Below are 22032 nucleotides of genomic sequence, written 5' to 3'. Positions count from 1 at the left end.
AAGCAGGTGCTGGGCCCACTGCACCCTCTGTGGTAGGAGGAATTGGGAATGGGATTAGCTCAGGCAGGCAGCCCAGGCCAGATCAGCCCCTGGAGGCCCAGAGCAGCAGGCCCGAAGGGATCTGGATTTCTTTATTAACAGACATGAGCACGACCCGTTACAGAAGTTTGTGCTTTCCAAAAAAACAGTTACTGAAAAAGGAACCCAAGCAAAGAGGAAGGAATTGGGAAGGGGCCACCCAACCCCTGGGCCCCAACCATAGCCCTGACCTGAATCACACCTAGGGCCTAGGGCCTCCAGCCTGGGACCTGCCCGGCAGGAGAGGGCGGGGAAGCCGAGGGGCCCCAGCTGGGCCTGCTATTTCCTTTGAGTCAGGCAGGAAGGGGTCAAGAGAAGGGCAGGGAGGGGGTCCCAGGGAGCCAGAGCCCACGAGCCATTTATTGCCATGTTTTAAAATTCGTGCAAAATATCTGAAGCCCTGGACAGAGAATACAAAGTGATATTTTTCCGAGAAACATAAAACTAGGAAAACAGGTGGGGCACGTTTTCCCACTGGAGCTCTCCCCACACCAGGCCCCAGGCCTCCACCCCGCCAGTTGAGCGGGGAAGACTAAGCTACAATCTGGACTCGGTGGGGAGGGGTGGAATTTGCAACAGCGTCTCAACTACCAACGGGAAGAAAACCAGTCAACTGTACAAGTCTCCTATCAACTTTAAAAAAAAGAAAAGAAAAGCTGTAAAAGGCCCTGTGGGTAGGGAAGCAGACAAGTCCCCAGCCAGGACCAGAATCCAGAGTGGGTGCCAGGCGGAGCTGCTGCAAATGCAGGCGCTGTGGGCCGTCTGGCCAGAGGCCGGCGCAAGTGAGTAGCCTTGGTGAGGGCAGTCTTGGCGAGGAAGCCAGAGGGCAGGCACCACTACTAATCACCACCCTCGAAGCCCTCCTCCTCTTCTGGTACTGGGTCTGCATCCCAGCAGGTGATGTCGATTTCTATGATTTGGGGAGAGGACAGAAGTTAAGATGGCCAGCAGATCCATGACTGTGTCCCCCAAGGCCTCCAGGACCTGTGCCAGCTGTTTTGTGCAGGAGATAATGCTGACCCACACTCAAACCCCCGGCACCCTCACCTGAATTCCTCCCCATCATCCATCCCAGTACTACCTGGAGGCTTATTGTAGAACACAGGAGGTGGTGCCTTTGCACACAGTTCTTCTGATTGGGCAAATTCCTCCTCCTGTGATTGACTGAAGTACCCTTCACTGGCCTGCAGGAGAAAAAGCCCCGTCACTAGGCCCCACCTACCAGAACTAGTGCTGACCTATCAGGACTGAGCCAGTTTCCTCAGCAACCAATGATCCCATCAGTGGTTGCCAAGGAAACATGGATGCTTGCCTTGGGAACAAAAAGCAGAGCTGGCCCAGGGAGGGGGGAGTGGAATGGAGCTTCCCCTAATAATATGGGTCACAGAGAAAGGGGGGTACTGCTGCAAGCAAAATCAGCCTCCTGCTGGAGCCCTCCCCATTCCCATCGGGCTGCCCATGCCCCACCTGGGTCCCTTCCTTCTGGGTGGTCTCGCCATTGGTCAGCAGATGGGGTTCCGGCTCTAGCTCCTGCTCTGGCTCTGGCTCCTGGTCCACCTCCTTTAGAGTGGTGGGCAGAGTTGGGGCCTGGGGAGCAGCCAAGGGTTCCCCTTCTATTTCCTCCTCTGGGTCACAGAAGGTAGCTGGTGGCTCAGGCAGCTCATCAAAATTGAGAAGGTTGGCACAGCTTTCACCTGCTGGTGGCAGTGGCTCCTGAGCCACCTCATCCAGCAGAGGCACCTCTGCCAGGGTGACCTCAGAGCCTGAGGGTGGTGTGGGGGCCCTAGGCTCAGCGGGGGGTACTGAGGCCCCTTCCCCATTGCCAGGCCATAGGTCATTGAGGCTGGCAGTGTCAGCGGTGACATTGTTGGCAACAGTGGTGTCAGCGGTGGCAGTGGCAGTTTCAATGGTGTCAGCTGCATGGGTGTCGGCTACTGAGGGGTCAGCTGTGGTAGGTTCCACAGGGGCAGCCAGGACAGCCTGCTCTGGAGACTCCACAAACATCAAGTCCTCCAAGGGGCTGCCTTGCCCGGGGGGAGGCTCCTGTGCCTGAGGGGCCTCCTCCATGGGGCTGGCCCAGGCCTGAGGAGCGGCTACTTCTCTGGCCTCCTTGCTGGTCTCTTCTCTGTCCAGGCTGGGGCTGGGCTCCTGGGTCTCTGTGACCAATAGAGGAGACATGTACAATCAGATCCCTGGAGGGAAGGACGGAGACCCTGATGGGCTGCTCTATAATACCCTGCCCATCCGCCGACAAGCAGGAGAGTCTGAGACTTCTGGGAAAGAACACCTTCACAAAGACCTCCACACAGGGCCCACTTCAGCACCAACTGCACCCCATTATCCCTTTACTTAGTGTCTCTTAGTGTCTCTGCAGCAGCACAGGGAGGGAGGAAGGCTCAATTCCCACTTAAGACATGAGACATTGTGGTTTAGAGTCAGCCGGACCACAACACCAGGACTTTCCCTGCAGCCCCTTGCAGGGCAGTGCAGTCTCAGTGATAGGGGGTCCAGATCCTGCCAGGGAGTTGTTACCTTGGCAACCTAAGGTTCCTGGCCCAGAGACTGATGGGAAATCCAGTGCAGGTGGGCCCCCTCTTACCTTGGGTGGGTGGGGGTGGCGGTGGCAGTGGTGGAGGCTGTGAGGATGTGACCTCATCCAAGGCCTGCTCAATCTGCTCAGTGACAGGGGTGGAGGCTGTGCTTGAGTCAGATGGGCTCCGGGCAGGAATGGGGGTGGGTGCCATCCTCCGGTGGCTGTCCAGGTGACTGCCTGTGGAACAAACCCCCAGGTTGGTCAGTGAGGGTAGGGGAGCCAGGTGGGACCAGGATTGTTCACCTTGGGGCCTGGCCAGCACCTCATCTTTGGAGTCTGGGTGGGGGCTGGGAGCTCCCCAGGTCCCTAGGGACCAAACCACAGCTCCAGACCCTGCAAACCAAGCCCCTGGGGGCCAGCGCCCCACAAGGCTAGGGATAAGAGGCAAGGCAGTACCTGCTCTGGGGACAACACCAGAGATCAGCAGTCAGGCTGGGGGAGTGAGGGTGAGGGGGCTGCTGGGAAGCGGGGCCCTCCTTACCCCCCCACCGAGGCCTGGGGCTGCTACCTACATGGGAGGGAGGAAGAGAGGTTTGGGGTGCGGTGACAGGTGATATAGGGAAAGGGAGTCCGTGGAGGGGAAGAGGAGGAAGAGGAGGAGGAGGAAGGCCCACTGTCCGATGCCTTTATGAAAGGGCAGTACGGACGACCTGCCGAGAGAGACAGACAGAGAAAGAGACAGAGGACAAGAGAGGGTCAGTCTCCCCTACCCCCGCCCCAAGGCCTTACCAGACCTCGGGGCTGGCCCTGGATGTCCAAGCTGCCTTCAGCCAGAGCACACATTTAGCCAAGCTGGGCCACAGCCTCAAGCCATCTGATGCCTCCCACCAGCACCAGATACAACACAGCCACACCAGAAGCCTGCCACACACAGCCAGCCTCTCTGAGCAGTAGCACAGCTGGGGACAGCTGCCCCACCCCTGGGACCCCAGCAAAGGGACCGGCACACAGTGATGCAAATACTCAGATCAGCAGACAGGGAGTGCAAGGGTATGCTTCAGGGGGAGGTGGAAGCTGCACAGGTAGAAGCCAAACAGGGAACTCTGGGCACACGCTCCAGGCTGCTCAGACTTGGGGTCAGGGGAAGAGCCCACCCCACATGCACCCACAGCCCCACAGGCCAGACCTAGTCCCACCAGCAGGGTTGCTGCCAGTGGCCTGTGCCCATGCCACAGCTGTGCAACTGGCTCCAGCACTACCCTTTGCTTAGCCAAGGCCCGACATCCACACTGCCCGCTCCCGCCCAGGGTGCTGCCACCTGGAAGCTGTGGTGGACGCACGCTGTATGAGCAGTCTTGCCTTCTCCAAGGGATCCTTGGGCAAGGCTTCTCCTCCAAGAAAGAGTCCCAGAGGGGCCCAGGGCCCTAACCTGAGGAGTGGAGGTCTAGGAGGGATGGGGCCAAGGACTACCTGTTCGATGGTTGAAGGGCGAGGGCACATCACAACTGCCCGCAGAGGCTGATGCAACTCGTTCCTGCTGTTTGAAGAATTCCCGTGGGTTGTCAGGCCGCTGGGCAATAATAGCCGCTGCCTCCTGAGAGCACCAGGAAAAGATTAGGGCTGGGCTGGGCAAGGCTAAGGCAGCCCTCACCCATCTCACCTGCCCTATAGCTCAGCTCTCACCTCCACCTCCGACTCTGATTTCTTCATCTGGGTCTCTTCCTCCTCATCCCGTTGGTCACCCTAGAAACCAAAGGGACAGTGTCCTGTGTCCTGGGCACTCGCCCCCACAGGGGTTCTTGGCCATGTCTCTTCCATGATCCAACAGGAAGGTCTCAGAAGTGGTACCTCTGTTCCCCTTACCATCCATCCAGCCATGAAGGCCTGAAGGCTTTGATCAGGCCCTGGGCACCCTGCTTACGCACCCCCAAGTCTAACCAGGCACACAGAGCCATCTAAAAACACCCCCTTCTTTTATTTAGTTAGTTAGTTAACTGTTTTGGGTACTGGGGATTGAACTCAGGGGCACTCGAACCCTGAGCCTCATCCCCAGCCTTTTTTTGATATCATTCATAGAGACAAGGTCTCACTGGGTTTCCAAGTGCCTCACTTTTGCTGAGGCTGGCTTTGAATTTTCGATGTTCCTGCCTCAGTCTCCTGAGCGGACATGCGACACCGACACCGTGCCTGGCTTAAAAACACCCCCTTGTTTTAAAGTTTATCTTTCTCTGATGTCCTACCCCATTGTCTGAGTCACCACGCCCCCATTGTGGCCACCTAGACCTTGATATTAGGGCCACAGCCTCCTTGCTGATTCCCTGCCACATTGTTCTTTTCCCTTCATTTGTCTCCAAAGGCCCCAAAAAGACCTTTCAAAATCCAGACCAGACCACAACTTTTCTTAGCTTAAAATCCCTCAGGGGTATCATGAGCCATTGGCTGAATGTGGCCCACAGATGGCTTTTGTTTTGCTGGTATAGTGTTTTAGTTATCACCACTTAAAAATCAGAACGTTTTGTTTTGGGGTTGTGGTTGTAGCTCAGTGGTAGAGCACCTGCGGAGCATTGGTTTCAATCCTCAGCACCACATAAAACAAAACAAAACAACAACAACAACAAAAAGGCATTGTGTCCATCTATAACTAAAAAAAAAAAAAAAAAAAAAAAAATCAGAAAGGTTCAGTCAGGCATGGTGGCAAATGCCTTTTATCCCAGGGCTCAGGAGGCTGAGGCAGGAGGATCATAAATTTGAAACCAGCCTGGGCAACTTAAAATTAAGCTCTCAAAATTAAAAATAAGGGCTGGGGATGTGGCTCAAGCGGTGACACGCTCGCCTGGCATGCGTGCGGCCCGGGTTCGATCCTCAGCACCACATACAAACAAAGATGTTGTGTCTGCCGAAAACTAAAAAATAAAATATTAAAATTCTCTCTCATTCTCTCTCTCTCTCTCTCTAAAAAAAAAAAAAAAAAAAATTAAAAATTAAATAAAAGGGCTGGGATGTAGCTCAGTGGCAGAGCACCCCTGGGTTCTTTCCCCAGTGCTGCAAAAAACAAAAAGCAAAAAATCCCCAGAAAGTTTCATATTGAACTGAAATTGGAATCCTAGTTTCTTTGAAATGCCAAAAGTCCTAGCCACACTCGCCTTCCTGCCCCCAGAGCAGTCACTGGCCAGAGCGATGCCACAGCTGCCCTGACAGGGGTTATGTGCTGATTAGTTCTCTGAAGTCACTACCACTCCCTACTGCCCTTCACCTGCCCAATTCACTTGTCATGTGTTGATGTCACAATCCAGACAGTATAGGTCGAATATTCCCATGCCCCTGTCTGATCTAGCTCCCGTCTTCTCCCCCACGTGCTCCATAAGATGTGGACATGAAGTCCTTAGCATGACGCAGTCCCAGCACCCCCATGCATTGTCCTTTCCCACTGACATGCCTCTCCCAAATGCCCGGTCCCTGCCCCAAGCCCAGCCCTGGTTCCAGCCTCAATTTAGGAACTGCCTTCTGGGGAAGAAGTTCTGCCCCATCAGGTTATTTCCTTCTGAGTCCCCAGAGGGTGTTCCCAGCATCCACCACAAACTAATTTCCTATTTCTGAGGTCATCTTCCCCATTCCCTATGAGCACACAGGAGGAGGATCCAGGACTGTGTGAGTGGTTGGCACAGGTTGGTACGTTTGCTCAACTGAATTCATTACACCAAAACCTTATTTAATGTCCCCTGCTGCTTGGGGGGCAAATCAGACAGGAGGGGTTGGTGAGGAGGAGAAAAAGCTACAGATAAGATGGTGAAGAAACTAGGTTTTTTTTTGAGAATATAACCTAGAATGTAAACTTTCCTACTAAAATCTTAAGAGTTTCTCTGCCTCATTCAATAGAAAAGCCAGAGGGTAGCTTACCACAAAGGCTTGTTAGCAACAGTGAGAACACCACTGAAACAAGTAAGAACTATGGGTAGAAGACAGAGATCAATATGTTAACCATAAAGGTCAAGAGCATAACTATTTCCTTAGCATTTTCAGACACATGGGAATCCCCTGACAGCCCAGGCAAAAAGGGAACCCAGTCAGGCAAGGTGGTGCACGCTGGTAATCCCAGAGACTGTGGCAGGAGGACTTCAAGTTCTACGACAGACTCAGCAACTTAGTGAGGCTCTAATCAACTTGGCAAGACCCTGTCTCAACATAAAAAATACAAAAAAGGGCTGGGAACCAGGCGGGGGACACGTCTATAATCCCAGCAGCTTGGGAGGCTGAGGCAGAAGGATAGTGAGTTCAAAGCCAGCCTTAGCAACCAGCCTCTTAGCAAGGCCCTAAAGCAACCCGGAGAGACCCTGTCTCAAAATACAATATAAAAAAAGGGCTGGGGATGTGGCTCAGTAGTTAAGTGTCCCTGAGTTCAACCCCTGGTACCAAAAAACAAAACAAAACAAAACAAAACAAAAAGGAAAAGAAAAGGTGGGAGGGACCAGAAAAAGCGGAACAGCTCTTAAACCAAAAGAAAGTATTTTTTCATGTGGGACCTTCCTTAAAGGACCTGAAGTCATAATGCCACTATACTGACTTGCTAGAATATCTGCTGTCACTATCACATGAGCTAACCTGAATGGCAGGATGAACTATAAAATAATGATGTGAGGTCCTTCAGATTTTACCCAAAGTGTTAGGAACTGGGGAAGATGCAAGGTTAACTCAGGGGAGTCAATACACTATTCTGTCTATTTTTGTGCATATGTGCTTATGTGTGTTTGAAATTTTCTGTAAAAATGAATTTTTTCAGGCCTGGGTTATGTCTCAGTGGTAGAGTGCTTGCCTAGCGTGCTTGCCTAGGCACTGGGTTCAATACCTGGCACCACATAAACAAACAAACAAATAAAGAAAGAAATAAGATAAAGGTATTGTGTCCATCTACAACTAAAAAAGTATTTAAAAAATAAATAAACTATATCAAAAAGACCTTGTTGTGCTAGATTTGTGGCTTAGTGGTAAAGCACTTGCCTAGCATGTGTGAGGCACTGGGTTTGATTCTCAGCACTGCATATAAATAATAAATAAGTAAATAAAGGCCCATCGACAACTAAAAAATATTTTTAAAAAAACTTGCTATATGTGGACAAACAAAATGTGATGTATACAGATAATGGAATATTACTCACTTTTAAAAGGAAGGCAATTCTGATGTGTGCTACAACATGGATGAAATGTGAGGACATTATATTGAGTAAAAAATCCAGTCACAAAAGGCCAAATAAATAAAGCAGTCAAACTCACAGAGACAGAAAGTAGAATGGTGCTTGCCTGATGCTTTGGGGCCAGGAGAATGGAGAGTTAGTGTTTAATGGGTAGTTTCAGTTTCCTAAGAGAGTCTTAAGAAATGGACAGTGGTGATTCACCATGATGTGAATATATTTAATGCTACTGAACTGTACACTTAAAAATGCTTGAAATGAGCTGAGCATGGTGGTGCATGCCTGTAATCCCAGCAACTCTGGAGGCCGAGGCAAGGGATCTCAAATTCAAAGCCAGCCTCAGCAACTTAGTGAAGCCCTAAGCAACTTATTGAGACTGTCTTCAACTAAAAAATAAAAAGAGCTGGGTATGTGGCTCAGTGGTTAAGTGTTCAATTCGAGATACTAAAAAACAAAAATGGTATATTTTACATTATATAAGTTTCACCATAATTAAAAACAAATCAGTCCATTAATCTTAAAAAAGACATCCTCCATCTTGTTCTCCATAATGTCTCCAATGCCTGGTACAGGACAGGTGGCAAGAGTTCGCTGGATGAAATACTGAGGTTTCAGTTTACCCACCATAGACCATCTCTACCACCCACGATGATGCAACTAGAGTGACCTAGATACTTAATGCTGATGCCTCAGGACCATCTTGACCCCTCCTATTCAGCCTCCTGTGGGTGTGACCGTGGAACTCATTCAAGACCCCACAGCCCAACAGGATGGTCCCACTCCAACAAGTATCACCACACCACTCTTGCTGAACTATATCTTGCTCAGTCCTGAATGACCTTAGGTATTTCCAAAACTCTAAATTCAATTGAGGGGCTAGGAGTGTAGCTTGGTGGTGGGGCATGTGCTTAGCCTGTTCAAGGTCCTGGGTTCAATTTCCAGAACTCCTCCCCCAGCAGGAAAAGCATTCTGATGTAACTCCAGGGACCAATCCACAAACCCATGAGCCATTCCCAATGTTTGGAGATTTGGACAGCACCCCCTGAAAGGAGGGAATGCTCCAAAGAAGCATACTAGGATATAGGTGCTCAAAGCACTGGCCAGAATTCACCCAGGTGGCTCTACAGCACTCTTGTGGTGGGGCCCAGGCCTCAGGCCCCCAAGAGCCATGTAGACATCTACCCGAGGCCCCTCCCCTACTGGGGAAGGGGCAGGGGGAGCTGGGCCTGTGAGTGTTCAGATCAGGGTGATTTTTCTCTTCCAATCTAGAGAACAAACTTTCCCTAGGAAGTCACTTTCCATAGGCAGAGGCAGGAGGCCCACCGGATGGGATGTCAGGAGCCATTCCACGTCAGCCATACTCTAGCAGGTCCCCAGAACACCCAGCACTGTCTCTAAGCCACTGATCCTCAGGAATACCCAGGTCAAGAACTTACAAAGATAGACTGCTCCTTCAACCGCCTCTTGGCCTCTTCTGCTTCCAGAGTCTGCTGTTTCCTCCTGCAATGATAAGCCACAAGCACTCCCTTCAGGGTGGGCTGGGGCCTGGGGGGCAGTCTGCTGGGCTGGGTGGGCTCACCTGTGCTCCTCGATCTGCTGTTCCCGCTCTCGGTAGCGCCGCTCACGCTCCTCCTGCTCCTGCCGTTCCTGTTCCATCCGCTCCTGCTCGAACCTGAGCCTTGCGTCCAGGGCCTTCTTCCGCTCCTCCTCCTTCCTCAGCTCTTCCTCCTTCTGTATCCCCCGTACAGAAGAAGAGTAGACCCTGAGCCAGGGGGACAGCCTCTGACCCTCCTTCCCACCCCTCACGGGGTAGGAGGTGGCCATTCTAGGAACTCAGGGATGAGCCTGTGCACAGAGGTCAAAAGACCTTGCTCTTTCTGCTGGGGGAGGTGGCGGCATGTGGATGGGACACACCATTGAAGTGGGAGGGACTCAGAGCTACCCAGCTGAGTGTGGGAGGAGCAGCCCGGCCTGAAGGCCAGGGTCAGGGTTCTGCACCTTGGCCTGCTCCCAGAACTGCTCTCGGTTAATCCGCTTCATTTCCACTGCTGCGTCAGTCTTCTGGTAGGTGGTGCCCTGCAGAGTCAAACCCCCTGACTTGAGCACAGCGTGAGGACTAAGAGGACTAGGCAGATGGGTCGCAGGGGCCAGGCCATGCAGGCAGACCCCTGGGCAAGGCCAACACCCAGGCACACACTGACCACAGGCTCTGAGTTCTCATCCTCCCGCAGCCGCAGTCGGTGCAACACGGGGCTGGAGAGCCGTGCCAGGCCGTTGGAGAGCCGCTGCCCAATGGCACCCGCATCGATGTCTTCCACACTACTGGCATTTACAATCACATCGACGCCCTTTTGCGAGAAGAAGGCCGTGTTTGGGTGGATCCAGACTCCCTCCATCACCCCAGCATACAGACCTGGTCCTGGGTGGTCAGCCCTTCCTCTTGGAGCTCAGGCCCCACACACCTGGAAGAACTCGGCAACCTTAGCCACATGGCTGGCACACGCGCACTTCCGGGCATCAGGCACATCTTCACCGACCTGCAAAGTACACAGTGAAGGGCAGGAGGTAAGCAGTGCCTGAAGGCCTGGGTCATCTTCCTCAGGGCTGGTGGGATTCTCCCCCATGGCGCCAGGGGGTGGAGGGGGTACAGTGCGACTGTCCCAAGGCTCTCAGCCCCCCAGCCCAAGCTGCATACCCAGTTGATGAGCACGTATTTTGGCAGAGCAGCCTGGGAGTCCTTGACGCTGCAGAAGCCGTACATCACCTTCTGGTTCTCGAAGTGGCCTGAAAGCTCCTGCAAGCCCCCTTCTGGGGGAATCAGGAGGGTGTCAGGACTCTCCATCTCCTAAAGCCTTACCCCCCCCCCAAGAGGGCCTGGAACCCCAAGGAAAGATGGCCTTCCAGCCCCTAGGCTGCCTCCGCCCAAGCTTGTGGACTCTACAGGAACCCTCAGGGTCTTGTGACCTCTGATCTGAGGTCCCAGAGTTCTGTGTTGGTATTGGGGGAGGGGGCAAACAGAAAATAGCTTTGCCTCTGAATCCTCCAGGGCCTGACTCAGGATAGGACTGAGGTGTTTGTTCTTCACACATCCTTATTTTTCACTCTTCACACACCTCATTTCTCACCAGGTGCTACCCAATGAGGTAAAATAAAGCTTTTCTTAATAAATAATCTTCCGGCTCTGGAAAAGTGGGGCTGATCTGGGCCACCCCTGTTAGGAACCTTCCCTCATGGCTGTGTGACTTTGAGCAAGCCGTTTTCCCTCTCTGAGCCTTCTCAGAAGACAAACAGGAAACAAGGCTCCCTCCCTCCCCACTTTGAGGACTGCAAGGATGACAAGAGGAAGGACAACCGCCAGACAAGTGTGGGTCTGCTGGATGCAGGCGGGAAGGTGGCTGGAAGCCAGGCGGGTGGGGTAGAAAACAACCAGAGGAGGGGGTGGAAAGGAAGGCAAAGGAATGGCTGGAATTCTTACCTCCTGACGCTGCAAGCTTGAGGTCATCTGAGCCATCCTCATAAGTGTACAGAGCCCTGGGGAGAGGGAGGGGTGGCTCAGAGAACTGTCAGGGCCCAGGCGGCCAATTCTGGGTGGGGATGGAGCTGGGGAGCGGAGAGGAACACCAAGCAGGCCAGGCCAGGGGAGGGCTTCTGTTATCTCCATAACAACAAGGCCAGCCCCATTGTAGGCTGGAGCCCAGCAGGGTGCATCTGAGAACCCTGGAGGCCCAGGTCAGATGGGGAGCCGAAAATGGGGGTAGAAATCGCTGCCTAGTTGAGCTCAGCGCGTCCAGCCCTGGCCCTGGCAGCCCACAACTCAGTGGAGCTGGTTTGCGATGGAGATTCCAAGGCAACGGTTCCTTGGTTACCGTTCCCTGGCTACCACAATCCTCATCCTCCATTGGCCAGCACCAGGAATCTACCTGGCGCGTGTCTTGGTACCCACGGCCCCTCCCCCTACAGGGAGGGAGGAGGAGGAGAGAAAACTCAGTGCTTGCACAGCACTGGGCATCCCCCAGTAACCATGGTAACCCAGCAATTGGCAGTGGAACCGGCCCACCAGAGCTGCATTCTCCTCGAACACAAAGGACCCCGGGGACCCGCCCTCAGACTCAATCTCCGCCTCTCTGAAATGGGGATGAGGTCACTATGGTCACTCCCTCCCAGACGCTGGCCCCTGAATGGCCTGCTGGGCTCCGCTGTGCTCTCCTGGCCTTCCAGCCCCTAGGCTGCCTCCGCCCTGGCTGAGGCCTCCTGGGACTGCCGGTCTTTCCTGCCTGCAGGAAAGCTGACCCAGCAGCCTTCCTCCTTCCTCCTCCTCCCTAGTTTTTTCCTTCCCAGGCTCTTTCATTCCCTAGGTGGCAGTGGCATAGCATCCATCTCCAGGAAGGGAATGCAGACCGACCTCCGGTCCCAAAGCAGGCACAGGCTGGGGACCCACTGGGACGAGAGGCCTTGGTCAAAAAGAATGGCCTTGTCCCTGAGGTTCAGAAGGGTTCAAACCCTTCCCCCAATCCCATTTGCCTAATGCCTAGGCAGGAGGAGTGAAGGAGTAATACGGAGAGAAGGAAGAGAAAAGGAGGGGAAGAGGAGGAGGAGAGAGCTGCAGGAGAAGGAGAGAACTGAGGGATGACAGGAGAAAAGGAGGGCAGGAGGAAGAAATGGAAGGAAGGAGGGCAGGAGGCAAGGAAGAGGAGGGAGGGGGAGAAGGGAGGAGGGAAAGAAGGAGAGAGTCTGGCTCCACCCCAAGAGATTAGCACAAGTTGTTGCCAGGGCCAAATGGCATCCCAGCCCCTCCCTCCGTCCAGAAAGAGACACAGGTGGGCTGCAGGGCTGGGAGGTCCTGGTGCAACTGTTGTCCCAGTGGCTGCCCTGACAGCTGCTTCCCAGCACAGCTGTCCCACCACCTGTCTGACGCTGCCCTAACTCACCGCTGGGAACAAAGGGCCCTCAGAAATGGAGTGTACACCTCTCCCCACAAAGATGAGAAACTGAGGTGAAGCCCAGGAACCAGACCCTGCTCTAGACAGCATGGCTCTGAGACAGGCTACTTGTCTCAGCCCTGCCCAGGCTCTCTGACGTCCCTTCTATCTTCCATCCCTGCCTACCCACCTCCCACCAGCTACATTTTCATGCTATGGCCACAGACTTCCCCCAGCAGAAACCATCCCTAAATTCAAGTGCTTCAGCCAGCCTTCATCCCTCAGCTTCCCCCAGCCTGCCTTTCTATCCCAATGCCCATCTGTATTCATATCAGGCATCTGAGCCACGCTGGATGGCTCCCTGATCCCAAACATCGTTCTGGATGCTTCCCACCCTGGAGCCTTTGCATATGTGGTTCACTTCACATCCAGGGCTAGACCTGCAGGACAGTCAGTGCTAGCTACCCCAGCAGCTTCACCTGAACTATATCTCCCCAGAACACCTACCACACCCCAGCAGGGACACAAGAGGCACCTGGACCAACCACCCTGCTGGATCAGCGCTTCTTTAACATATCAGAGGCAACCTAGGCCTGGGCAGTAGGAGTTAGGGAAAGAGGATGGGAGGAGGGAGACCCTGAATCTACACATCTGCCCAACCTCAAACCCTAGAGACAGACACTAACCCAGACACTCCCCACAAAGGCAGAAAATCTGGCTCAGCTTACTCATATTGCTCTCTGGTCCTAGGTCCAACACAGAGTAGCACCATAGGTATTTGCAATATTGATACAAATGCTTAGAAATCTTCCAGGCCAAAAGTGGGAGCTGGACTGTGGTAGCTCCAGGGAAATCCTGGGGCCAGCTGAGGGGTGGGAGGCACAGGACCCGTTAGGACCATTGTGTTCTTAGGATAGTAGAGCTAGAAAGCCCTTAGGAATTTCAGATATGATTGTGCCCAATCCCCTCTTCTTTTCAAGAGCACCAGAGCCAGGTGTGGTGGGGCACGCACGTTGTAATCCCAGTGACTCAGGAAGCTGAGGCAGGAGGATTGCAAGTTCAAAGCCAACCTCGGTAATTTAAGAAGGCCTTAAGTAACTTATCAAGATCCTGACTCAAAATAAAAAATAAAAAGAGCTGGGGATGTGGCTCAGTGGTTAAGTGTCCCTAGGTTCAATCCTTGGTACCAAAAAAAAAAAAAAAAAAAAACAGCACACCAGAGAGAAGCAGGAACTTGCATGTGGTCACTCGGTGAGTCATATCACAACCAGGGACTGGTATTTCCTACTACATACACAGCCTGACTTCTTCCTGGGTGTTCAGCTCCCAGTGTGGAGGCAGTGGTCCATTTCAAAGATCCCACCACCTAATGTGAGCTATTCTCAACCCCACTCCACTCTGTTTAAAGGAAAGGGCAGCACCAAATTCCCTTTGCCCAGGTAGCGGTTTTACCTAAAATACCCCCACTCTCTGCACTCTAAGTACAGGGTCTGCCCTGAGTCTTGAAATCTCACAGAACTGGTTCTGGGGATACTCATGTCCCTACACATAGAATGGGATCTTCACACCCTTCAGAATGCTATCTGGGCTCTTGGGAGTGAGCAAATGTGTGTCTATGCGAGGGAGCATATATGCATCTGTGTGTGTCCCACACACAACCCAGATGGGGGCTGACGCACCAGGGATGAATAACTCCCTTTGGCCACATGGAAGCTTCTGGGTGGTAGGAGCCCAGACCTCTGCTGAGCAGCATGTTGTGCAGCAACAGCTAGCTGGCCCCAGTGTTGGGCTGCCAGATCTACACTCTAGAGGATTTAGGGGCAAGTAGTATGTTGGTAGAAGACCCCCAACGAGGAGGCATTCTGGGGCACACTGTGTCTTTCCCTAGGCAGGGCTATATCCCAAGTCCAGATCTTCCACCAGGCCAAGACCGGCTACTTGCCCAGAACTCCTCCCATGATCTCAGCCCCCCAGGGGCAGGGCTGGGACAACGGGTGGGCCGCCTGCCTGCTTAGCCTGTGTTGGCCTCTCCTGTGACTGACCTGTAGGACACGAGAGCTTGTCTCCCAAGTCCATCCCTCCAGGCCTGGCTGCCAGCCAGTGCTGCAGTACCAAGGCATGGACGCCTGGCTATCTTGTCCCCTCCTCCAGCCCCCAGGTCAGTGTCCCTTCCTAGACGCCCTCCCAGGGTGAAGATAAGGCCAGTCTAATTGGCTTCCTTCAGACATGCCCTTTCTCTGTGCCTCAATTTCCTTGAGAAGAGCCTATTTCCTGCCTGCCAGGGGAGGAGGTCTAGGAACAAAATGGGCACCTGTCCCAGGAGAAGAATGTTTTCTGAGGGATGATGAGTCCAGGATGGGGCAGTGTGGAATCTCTTGGCTTTGTTGCCACCCTGGGGTCTCTAACTCCAAAGCAGGTGGCCTGTCCCCTCCCCCAGTTCAGGAGAAGACAACAGCTGGGGAGGGGGAGAGAGGCAGCCCAGCTCCTCCCCCATCAGGAGCTCACCGCCTCTAGCTGCTGGGTGAAAGGGTTAGGGACCCAGTGCATCTCCTCATCCTTCTTCCTCTTTTGAATGCTTCCTTCCAGTGGGCCCCCTAGACCAGCAGCTCGTCCCCTTGGTCTCCCCCAGCCCAGCAGCCCAGTCCCTGCAATCCCCTTCACGTTGGGGAAAGGAGGGCTCATCCCTGCCTCCTCCTCCGCTACCCTCGAGGGGTAAAGGAGTCATTTCGCGGTCGCCATGTGGCAGTGAATCTCCTTCCACAACACCCCATCCCAGGTTTGGGGATAGGAGCTGCCAACTCCCGAGAAGCCCCCGGTGGGCGGGGCGCCCTGGCCCCCAACCGGCTCTGCTCCTCCCCCGTCCTAGCTTTTCTTTGTGCTGTGGCCGGGCCGGGCTGGGCCAGGCAGGCTGCGCTGGCTCCGCTAGCTCGGTCCCCGCCCCGTCCCCGCCCGGTCCTCGCCCGCTCTAAGGTGGCGAAGGTGCCCTTGGCCGGCCGGTGCACACCTGTCCCTCGGGCCCGTGGAGGGGGCAGGGAGGGAAGGGGGATGGGCTCTTGCAGGGCCATGCGGCCCGGGGTCACACATCTGGACCCGTGTCTATCCGGCCCAAGTCCAGTCACTGTTCCCACCGCGCGATTGGGGCCGCCTCCGGGCGCTCGGGACCCGGCAGTGCTCCGCCTGGCCCGGCCCGGCCCCTCCCCCGGCGCGCACAAAGGCAGCCCCTCCCTGACCCTCCCGGCCCCGATGCACCATTTCGGGGTCTCCCCCTCCCTTCCCGGTTGCGGGACCGCGGGGACGGAGGGAAACAAAGGCGCGGCGGCGGCGACGCGGGGACAAAGGGGCCGGGGGCGGGGGCGGGGGCGGGGGGCTCACCAGTCGGCCGCGCTCTCCTCCCGGATCACCTCTTCGTACGCTGCCAGCAGCTCCAGGCGGTGGCCGCTGAAGCTGACGCCGGCCATGCTTCGGGCCGGACCGGGGCCGAACAGACAGACGCACGGACGGACGGACCGACGGACGCAGGAGGGAGGAAAAGAGGGAGTCGCCGCTGCCGCCGCCTCGGAGCCTCTGCAGCGCTGCGAGCCGAGCGAGCCAGCGGCCGGGGGAGGGGAGCCGGCCGGCGGGGGGCGGGGGGCGCTGGCTCCGCCCGGCTCGCTCCCTCCGCTCGCTCGGTCCTAGCGCCGCCCCGGCCCGGCCCAGGGGGAGGTCCGCCCCCCCTTCCCGGCCTGCCCCGGGGCGCCCCCAAGCCCATCGCCTACAGTCCCGTGGGGCGCCACCCTGAATGCGATCTGCCTTTCTGCTCCCAGGGCCCGTCCCACATACGCCCCATACCCTCACCTACCTTGTGCCTGTCCCCAACCTAGGCGCTCACAGTTTTCTCAGCCCCCAATTCAGCAGGTCCCCACCTCACCAAGATTCCAAACTCACCCAGCCCCAGCGTCGTCCCTCTCTTCTCCCATCTCTCACCACTCAACGGGTTCAGCGCCCCCTTGCTTGACTTATCTCCAATCCAGCCTCACCCCACTCCCAGGTCTGTCCTACCCCATGTTAAACCCATTTCCCAACTCTTAGTCCCCACACAATTCACATGCCAGCCCACCTCTAACCTGCCTGCAGCCCATCTCCTCTCTTCAAGATTCATTCCGAGTCATCCCCATCACTATCCAGTACCCTCTGTGGTCCAATTCCATATCCAACCCAATTCTTTCCTATCCCAACTCCAGCCCCATTCCCAGCCCTCTGCTCAGCATTACACACCTCCACCTATTTGCCACTCCCATCCCTCAGTCCAGCCTATCCTAGTCCCATCCCTATCCCAGTTCCTAACTACAATCCTCCATTCCTGTCCAGGACCTACTCAGGCCATTCCCAGCCCCAACAGCTAATCACCTGCCATTCTCAACAGCTTTCCCCATCCATGCCTGTACCCTTCTTGGTAGGACCAGCCTAGAAGATCCAGTCTTCTCTCCTAAGCCTCACACCTCCCAGAGGAATCCCAAGTAGAGTCCCAGAAGCAGCATCTAACCTCAGACTCTCAGAGCAGAGCTCCTCCAGGGACACTCCATGGCTAGCCTCCTGGCCTCCTTACTTCTCAAAGCTCTATGCACAAAAGGCACTGAGGCCTCAGAGAAGTTCCTTGGTGAGAAGTGGACACCACTGCCAGGGCCTCCTGCAACAGCTCTATTCCTTGCTGAAGATGGGGGTGAGGGTGGGGGTTGAAACCCTCCACAGCTCTCAGAATGGACCTTTATTTATATTGGTGCTGAGAATCCAATCCAATGTCTCAAAGAAGCTAGACAAGCACTCTATCACTGAGCTATGACCCCAGTCCTCTCAGAAGCTTTCTCCATGACAGTGAAACATCCCAACCCTATCGTCCCAGCGAGGAAACAGCACAAACTTCACCTGGTTCATTCTGGTGGGGGGGTGAGGATGTGATTCCAGCTACGCCTGAGTTGAATAATAGGCTGTACTAAGAGGACAGCAGTGTGTGCATTCACACCAGCACTTTAGAGTAAGGGGACTCTTTTAAACTCAAAACGTATCTCAGGTCCCTGCCTCAGGAACTCTTGGTACTCACTGTGCTCATGGACATCTGGCCTTGGCAGTTTTTCAGAGTGAAAGCCAGGCAGGGTCAGACTCAGGCCCTCTGCTCTAGACCTCAATGGCCAGTAGGTGCAGTTGAAATGCAATTGGAAATCACTAAGGGAGTGGGTGGCCCAGGCCAGGAAGGGAAAGGGTAAGGATCCTTGGGGAGGACAGAGCTTCAAGCTTCTTCCATCATTAGGCACGAAGAATAGGATTCTGGGGAGGGAGAAGAACTTATAGCAAGGGCCCTGGGGTGTCTGGGATGGGGAGGCAGATGGCTGGGCATCTGCATCTCTGGCCTCAGCCCCTTCCTGCTTCCTTTGGTCCTAGCTCACAGCTCCTCCCACTTCCCCCGCCCCCGGATCGTGTCCCTTCTTGGCCTCCTGCTCACTCAATTTCACATCCAAAAAAACAGAAGCCCTATGTGCGTTGTCATCAAAGCTCTCCCCCAAATTCCTGCCTCCCCACCAGCCTCCTACTGACTCTCTCCAGCCACACCCACTCTCACCTCTTGCCATGTATATTTTTAAATAAACTTTCTATTTAAGAACAGTTTTAGGACTGGGGGTGTAGCTCAGTGGTAGAGTGCTTGCCTAGCATGCAGGCGGCCTGGGGTTAGATCCCCAGCACTACAAAAAGAAAAAAAAGTTTTAGGTTTACATAAAGAGAGTTCCCATAAACCCGAGACCCAGTTTTCCCTGTTTTCAGAGGAGTGAGGGGGGAGGTCCCCTGTTTGCACATCCTGGAGGACACACCTCACCCTTCAACCTTCCACATCGTCTTCAGCGTAAAATTTGTATAGGATTTATACAAATGTCTCTCACCTGTAACTTGTCTTCTCTTCCCTGTGTTTCCTGGCAGTGCTTCAGTCAAGGTCCCCCTGTACGGTCTCCCTATACTGCCAAATTCAGTGGACCCATTGTAGTCCTCAGTTTCCTTGACTGTGGGAGTGGATGACCACTAGTCACTTTGTCCTCTGAGAACATGCCTCCTTTCAGTTACCAGCTGCCCCCCCCCCAATGCACACACTGTCTCAGAGGGTGGCATGCTGGTGGGTGCCTCCTTCGAGGTCCTCCCACTAAGCCTTTGTATCTGCCACCTGCCGGTGTTGATCACCCTTCAAGTCACTGACATGTTGGTCTCTCCCACCCCAAGAGCTCCCCACATACAGGGAGGCTGGTCCAATGGCTTCTGGGACCCCAGAGTTGAGCAGATGAGAACCAGGAGGGTTTGGATCCAGAAAGTGGTTCCTTGCTGTGTGCCTTGAGTGAAATCCTTCCCCTCTCTGAGTTTCCTTTTGAGAACCTGTGGTGAGGATAAAATGGGAACTCTCTCCCTTCCTCCTGGCAGCCCTGCCCTCCACCCCCACCTTCCAGTTTTGTGTTCCTCCACATCTCTCAGGGAAGGCTTTGAGGCTGAGGGGAGGCATGTGGGCTGCAGGACTTTTTCAGCATCAGCTGGTTAAGCCTTCTCTGGTCTCATCATGCCTCTGCAAGATTCTACCCAGCATACCTTCAAAAGTGCCCCCTCATTGTTACAAAGCTCACAGCACTTCCCAGGCATCCGCCCTTGGCATTGGGCCAATCACTTTCATTCACCACATTAGCTCTGCTCCTGACTAGCCTGATGCCCCACCCCCGGCCCTGCCTCTGCTGGGCCCTGCTAACTGTAACCCTGCTTTGAGTTTTTTTTGTTTTGTTTTGTTTTTTGCAAGTGTGTGAGATGCTGGGGATTGAACCCAGGACCTCATGAGTGCTAGGCAAGCACTTCCACTGAACTACATTCCCAGTCCCAGCTTGAGGATTTTTTTTTTTTAATTTTTAGTTGTAGATGGACACAATATCTTTAATTAATTTATTTATGCAGTGATGAGGATCCAACCCAGCGCCCCATGTATGTGAGACAAGCGCTCTACCACTGAGCCAGAACCCCAGCCCCAGCTTGAGGATTTTTAAAAAGGATCTAGAACGTGCTTAAAATGGTAATAGTACATAGTAGGTGTTATGGGTGTATTAGCTGTTATTATTATTTAACGGATGGGAAAACTGAGGTTCAGAGAGGGACAGTGACTCACCCAGAAGCATACAGCTAGTGAGTGATAAAGTCTAGATAGGGATTTTAAAAATTTCTTTCTTACTGAAGATTGAACCTAGGTACTTGGGAAGCCAGGTCTTTCTTGGGTCACTTCAGCATACCAAACCCTTTCCCTGCTTCCCCTTCTATTACCTCCATTTTCACACCCAGGGGATGGCCTGGTCTGGGGTTTGGTCACAGGCAGTTCCCAAGGTTACAGATGAAAGCTCTGGAAGGAGTGTCAAGGAGGGGTGGAAGTGCAGTGGACACCCCCTCTGCCATCAGGCGTGATCAACAATCTGCCCCTGTCTTCTGATTTTCCATCAAAAACTCCAGAGGGGAGCACGTGATCCAGACTTGGTGGGTCAGACTCAGTGACTACATCAGGGATGAACTCATGACCCAAGTCAGTCCAGTGGGCATCAGCCCTGGGATTTTTGCTGGAACCATTAAGAAAGACTCTCTCTGGCCACTGGGGTTGCTGCATTGGCAGGATATGGACCTGGAGCTGCTGGGGGCTGTCTCTGCCAATAATAGGGAATGCCTCCTGAGAACGAAATGGGCACTGAGGGAAGAGGAGAGGGATGGAGAGAGCACAAGAGACACCCCTGGGCACTTAAAACTGTTAACTATTTCAGGTACATTATCCCTGTTTTTGCGTAAACATTTTGAATTGTACTGACAGTTCTTCATTTATCTGGTTCCCAAGTACTGGTCATTTTTATCAGTGGCAAGGGACATGGGTGAAACATGAGTTGGCATTCTAATGCCCCCAGTCCCTGAGTAAGAGGTTTCATCTGGTCCTGGGGTCCTCACTGATGCCTCTGAAGTGACTCCCGCTGTATAATCTCCCAAGCACCTGGCTTTCCTAGTTCTCCCCAGGCTCCAGTAGGCAAGCTTCTTCTTGTCCCATCATGACCCCCCATAATCCAAAGTACTTGATCTCCTCCCATCCGAAGGAGTTTTTCCTTTGCTCAGGGTTGGCTTTGGATTCAGGCCTACTCAAGTACAAATCCCAGCCCACCTGCTGCTCACTAGGCCACCTGCAGCCAGGTCCTTTAGCTCCCTCCCTATAGCGAGGCTGCTTGGAGAGTGAGGGATTGTGTGTACCTTATGTGTGTACCAAGGCCACATGGGGCCCAGTACTGAGAAGGCAGTGACAGAATCATCAGTTCTGGTGAAACAGGCCCTCGCCCTCCACCGCCTCTCCCTGCTGACTCCAAATGAGCTCAAGTCTCTGGGAGCTGGAAAAACCCTTCCTTGCCTGCTGCCTCTCCGGTTGCCCACTCAGCCCCCTGCCACGGGCTCTGTCTCCTTGGTTGGGGATACTGCACTACCCAAGGGTGCTAATAGCCCCTCTGCCTGGCACAATGACATTTATTTCCCAGTCCCTGAGGCCTCCGCCCGCACAGTCTTGCAGCCCTGCCTTGGAGCATTGTGATCCTTGCAGCCCTGTGGTGATGGGGAGATGGGGACTGTGGGGCAGGAGAGTACAGGAAGGCCTGAGAGGATTAAGTGGCATGCAGGGATTGCTTTGTTCCCCAGCGTACAGTTCAGAGGAGGTGCCTGTTTTCACTTCCATCTAGCTCCTCGCTCCCAGATTGATTCCACGCCTCTTTGTTCTTCATCTTACTCTCTCTTATGCCCTCCCTTCCACTAACTCCCCTCTTCAACCACCATCCTTTGGCAGAAGTCTCCCAGCTGCTTCCCTCCACCCAGATACTGATGGCTGAGCTGACAATGTCCTCCTCAGACCCACCACCGCCAACAGCCAAGCCTCTTAAAAGAGCTGTCTGCACTCTCCTTCCACATCCTCACCTCTCCCCCTCCTTGTTCCTCTTTAACCCTGGCAGGCGCCCCAGCTCTCAGCTAAACTGATCTGGCAAATGTCACCTTGTTGCAACACACCAAGGGGACTCCTAGGCCTTATCTGCCTGGTTGACATTGTTGGCAACTTCTGGAAACACTCTTGCCCGGCCCTGGCTTCCCTGCTCCAGAGCTCTCTGGAGGCTGTCATCCTTCCTCTCTGGCGACTCCATCTGCTTTCTTTGCCCAGTGCTGTGATGCTGGTGTTCCAGGTTTCGTCAGTTCTCTAAGCTAGCCATCTTCACACTGGATTTGGCCCATATTTATTATTTTTTAAATAGGATTAAAAAAT

The 22032-nt window shown here is 54.0% G+C and overlaps 1 protein-coding gene across 1 annotated transcript; it reads right to left on the bottom strand.

The window, feature by feature from the left end:
- Nucleotides 1-82: 82 nt before the first annotated feature.
- Dbn1 (drebrin 1) lies at nt 83-16310 on the bottom strand. The gene is made up of 14 exons (XM_026398154.2): nt 16089-16310; nt 11273-11328; nt 10493-10605; nt 10260-10334; nt 9999-10145; nt 9796-9873; nt 9377-9528; nt 9234-9297; nt 4295-4354; nt 4082-4205; nt 2678-2848; nt 1546-2234; nt 1160-1262; nt 83-988 (listed from the first exon to the last, which is right to left on the bottom strand). Exons 1-14 carry the CDS (start codon nt 16172-16174, stop codon nt 918-920), a joined length of 1989 nt encoding a protein of 662 aa, XP_026253939.2. The 5' UTR covers nt 16175-16310; the 3' UTR covers nt 83-917.
- Nucleotides 16311-22032: the final 5722 nt, after the last annotated feature.

The sequence above is a fragment of the Urocitellus parryii genome, chromosome 1 (genome assembly GCF_045843805.1).
Source record: "Urocitellus parryii isolate mUroPar1 chromosome 1, mUroPar1.hap1, whole genome shotgun sequence".
In the NCBI taxonomy this organism is placed as follows: domain Eukaryota; kingdom Metazoa; phylum Chordata; class Mammalia; order Rodentia; family Sciuridae; genus Urocitellus; species Urocitellus parryii.
The sequence above is the reverse complement of the archived record's forward strand: the minus strand, read 5'-3'. Positions and strand labels throughout refer to the sequence as shown.

Bases quoted from the DNA above. Each gene is read 5' to 3' on its own strand.
- Dbn1 (XM_026398154.2), bottom strand. From the start codon at position 16,174: ATGGCCGGCGTCAGCTTCAGCGGCCACCGCCTGGAGCTGCTGGCAGCG. The intron at 10,146-10,259 runs GTGTGTGGGGCC...TTCTCGCAAAAG, and splicing joins AGGTTGCCGAGTTCTTCCAG to GGCGTCGATGTGATTGTAAA. The intron at 989-1,159 runs GTAGTACTGGGA...CCCAAATCATAG, and splicing joins GTTCTACAATAAGCCTCCAG to AAATCGACATCACCTGCTGG.